The 4,539-nt window shown below is 34.2% G+C and overlaps 1 protein-coding gene across 1 annotated transcript; it reads right to left on the reverse strand.

Annotated features, from left to right (window-relative positions):
• Positions 1 to 3,899: 3,899 nt before the first annotated feature.
• HELRODRAFT_179897 (hypothetical protein) lies at positions 3,900 to 4,539 on the reverse strand (the record flags this gene model as incomplete). Its single annotated transcript, XM_009028680.1, has 2 exons — positions 3,900 to 4,202; positions 4,519 to 4,539. The coding sequence occupies 2 exons, from the start codon at positions 4,537 to 4,539 to the stop codon at positions 3,900 to 3,902; spliced, it is 324 nt and encodes a 107-aa protein (XP_009026928.1).

A 4,539-nucleotide genomic window follows, 5' to 3' on the forward strand; every position in this document is an offset into this window, starting at 1 on the left:
TCTGGAACCATATCTTGACCTAGAGATTTAAATTTCCAATTTATCACCATCATAATCATAATTTGTATACCATCACCATCGTCGTCATCATCATCACCATCGTCAACATCATTATCATCCTCCTCCTCCTCCTCATCATCATCATCATTCGTTATCATCATCATCATTATCGCAACATCAACTACATCATCATCATCATCAACTTGTTGTTGTGTCATTTTCAAAATGGCGGACAATTCCTTCCTTTCATCCGGGGTCAGATACTTCTGTGTGGCAAACCTTTCCTCCAGGATATTGACCTGGGCCGTGCTAAAAATAACCCGCGGTTTTCTTTTAACGCGCTGTTGTCTTAAGAAGCGATGGTTTTTGCTGTTGTTGTTGTTGCTGCTGATGTTATTGCTGATGTTGTTGTTGTTGATGTTGTTGTTGTTGTTGTTGCTGCTGATGTTGTTGTTGTTGTTGTTGATTTGTTTAAGACATGATTTATGTTGATTGTTCATTGTATTACGTTTAATCAGTAATTAATAATAATAATAATAATCAAATTAATTAGTTAGTTAATTAATTAATTAATTAATTAATTAACCAGTTAAGTTAGTACGAATAATTTTTCATTAATTAATTTAATAATAATATTAAAAGTTTATAGCTTTGTAATCAAGAATGATTTGTTCAAAGCAAACAAAAACTGAAAGCTCTTTCTAAATCTATTGAACTTAATTAAAAATATTACCAACCAATGATAATGTTTCTTTTAAAATTGACCACAGACGGTCAGCCAATAGGAGAGCTAGAAAAAACCTTAAACCGTGGCAACCAACCAACACCAATCAGAGAGAAAGAGAGAGAAAGAGAGAGAGAAGAGAGGAAGAATAGTAGGCGTGGTTATTATAGGTCAATCAAAAGACCGCTAATGGTGAAAATGAACAATAAAAGGTTAACAATTATTTAAGAGTTAATTGAAATGAATATGCAAATCATTTGATGAAGATGAAAGGATATATAAATAGATATCACACCTACACACACACACACACACACACACACACACACACACACACACACACACACACACACACACACACATACACACGAGTTTAAATAGTTAACAGACAGACTAGCTTGATTGCACGTAAGGCTTCCGATTATTCAACACTCCCGAAGCAACTCACATCGTGATACGTTGGTAGGTGAACTTGCTGGCACGCTAAAACAATTTTTCAGTACAGAAGGAGGTGATTTCAAAGCGAGGCAAATTGTTTGTTCAGTAAGAGACATCCAATTGATTTTACTGGATGTGACTCTGTTCCTCGAGAGTGTCAGCAAGTTAAAGGGCCGAAACACTCCTTGACTCTCCCTCTGAAGACTCTCACCAAGTTTCAACATACATACACACAGAAACACACAGACACACATGCCCGCATTGTTATTTAGATGATTATATATATATATATATAAACTAAAAAGTGTGTCTCAGATGTAAATAAATGCATTTATATATTGCGTGCATGTGCATGTGTGCGTGAATATGTGTGTGAATGTGTGTGTGAATGTGTGTGTGAATGTGTGTGAATGTGTGTGAATGTGTGTGTGAATGTGTGTGTGTGATACCGGCTGTATGTATCCGTGTGTGATGATATATTTGGTGCACAGTTAATAACAAATCAATTGACGTATTTAAAGTTTAGTTTGGTGAATAAACTCGGCGATGATGACGATGGCGACTATGATGATGATGATAATGATGATGATGATGATGATGATGATGATGATGATGATGATGATGATGATGATGATGATGATGATGATGATGATGATGATGATGACGATACTGATGATGATGATAATGATGACGATACTGATGATGACGATGATGATAATGATGATACTCAACAACAACATCAAAGAAACCAAACAACCTTATTATCGTCCAATAGAACCGCTAACTAAACATACGAACGTCTCTGTCATTCAAATTAATAACCCACATGTCTGCCTCGAATGAATTGAAAGAACGAATGAATGAACGAACGAATGAATGAAAGAAAAAAAGAAAGTAAGAAAGTAAGAATGAATGAGTGATGGAATGATGAATGATTGGATTAGTGAATGAATTAACAAGTTAACCAAAAAATAAATTAAAACATTTCCACAATATCAATGATAATGATATTTCTAATACGACTTCAACAACTACTGCTACTACCTTTACTACTGCCACTGCTACTACTACTACTACTACTACCACTGCTACTACTACTACTACTACCACTACTACTACTACCACCACTACTACTACTACTACTACTACCACTACTACTCCTACTACTACTACTACTACTACTTACTAAAAAATAAACAATATTATTTTATATATGCGATATGTTGACGTAACGGTCTTGCAGAACAGCGTTTATTATTTATGGACCTTTATTTTGTAAACAAACGAACAAAAATCGAAACGAAATTCATACATATATCGAATTTAATACCGGATAAATCGAATATCGTATATTTCGAACATTCGTAATAGAAAAGGTTAATAAATTCTTTAATTGATTGAACTATTTGTTAATTCGTTTTTTTATTTTTCCTCCTGAGTGCATGTTGACATAGTCGAGAAGTTACCGTAATCATTTTTAATGCTATTTGCATTTGTAAAATTATCGGCATAGTTTGTTGATATCCACATATACATGCGTGCATGCACACACATACATTCACACAAAAACACCTACAAACACACACGCGCGCACACACACACACACACGCACACATACACACACACACGCACACACACAAACATACACACGCACACACACATACACACACACACATAAACACACACACAAACTCATACATACAAGTTTATATATTTTTTTGTTTAAGATTTTTGTTTATAAAAACACAAGAGACATGTTTCGTTTTGAGTGCAGTGCCTAGCTAATTATTATTATCAATTGTCATTTTTTAATCAGTTCATCATCAATGTCATAGTGCGTACGGATAGTTCTTAAGTAGTATATTCTGCTGTTCAGAATGTTACGTGGCGAGGTTTCTGTCAAGGCTAGTCCAACGCTACTATTTCCGTCCGACGATCGTACGAGAGGACACAACTGGAAACTGACTACAGGACCATGTCATAAAGATTGTCGTAAATTTTGCTTCTCATACCGTGTGGTAGACGACTGGAACAGGCTTCCTTCTGATGCCGTCAACGCTGATAACATTAACATTTTAAAATCATTATTAGATTCATTTTTTGGTGACTCCATATTTGATTGGCGTATGAATTCATAATTGTTCCTTTTACACTATATAGTACATTCAATAGTTATCATCTTTTACACTTTAATTAATTATGTTGTATTATTTTGTTGTGTTGACTTGTGTATTATTATTTATATATATAAGATAAGTTTATTATGATGTACATTACCTATTTTATTTATTTATGGTTTATATTTTCGAATTTCTATATTTTTGTTTGGCAAGGGTTTCTGCCCGTGTTGTTTTGAATAATAATAATAATTATATTCAATTTTATCTAATTCTATGCTGAAAATGGTGAAATTTAATTTTGGTGATTTTAATTTTGAAATTTAATAGTGGTGAAAAAACTACTGATTAATAAAATTCATTTCTCACTCAAATTTTTTCTCCCTAAACCCCTTTAAAATGCAGCAACAATCTCTGACGCATTCGCCATTTCAGTTCTTCGCAGCAAACTTTTTATTTCAGCCGTCTTAAATACCCCACTTTCGTTCAATCATGAATGTAAATTTTGATTCAAAGTAATTGTTATAATTTTTGGCTTCACGGTGAACAAATCAGTGTACGTGATTAGATCTTCTTAGGGTTTTCGTTGTGAGCCGGGGGTTGAGCACCGGAGCCTAGGTTTAAGTTTTGCAGAGGTCCAAGCCGGCTGCCTTGTTCAGAACCTGAACCTTGCTGAAAACCTGGACTTGTGTGAGATCCTGACTGTGAGTTTGTTTGAGATCCTGACTGGGTGTCTTGCTGAAAACCTGAACCTGATTGAGATCCTGACAAAGCATCTTTTGAAGATTCCGACTTAGAACCTGAACCTTGCTGAGAACCTGAACTTGATTGAGATTCTGACAGAGTACCTGAACCTTGCTGGGCACCTGGTTGTGGACCGACAGTGGCAGAATTCTCTGGGGCTCGTTTCTTACGGTCATTAACTGCATTGTGGTGATTGCGAATAAGTTATTGGTTATAAAATATTTTTTTCCTTAATTGCTGTTAAGAAAAACAATTTTTATCTTTATCTTACAATAAATTTTGAATAATTTTAAAATTTAATTAAATAAATGATTAAGCGAGACAATAAATATGAAGGCACACACACAAAAGACGAACTATCAATACTTTAACGAGCTTTCCCTTCAATAGATAAATAGAATTATCATCATTGCATAAAAACATAAAATGCTGATGAAATTTGTGGATGATTTTAAACAAAATCGTACGTAAAATTTGCCTAAAAAAATGTTTAACCTTCAACTTCGTCATCTCCAT

The sequence above is a fragment of the Helobdella robusta genome (genome assembly GCF_000326865.2).
Source record: "Helobdella robusta unplaced genomic scaffold HELROscaffold_57, whole genome shotgun sequence".
NCBI lineage: Eukaryota > Metazoa > Annelida > Clitellata > Rhynchobdellida > Glossiphoniidae > Helobdella > Helobdella robusta.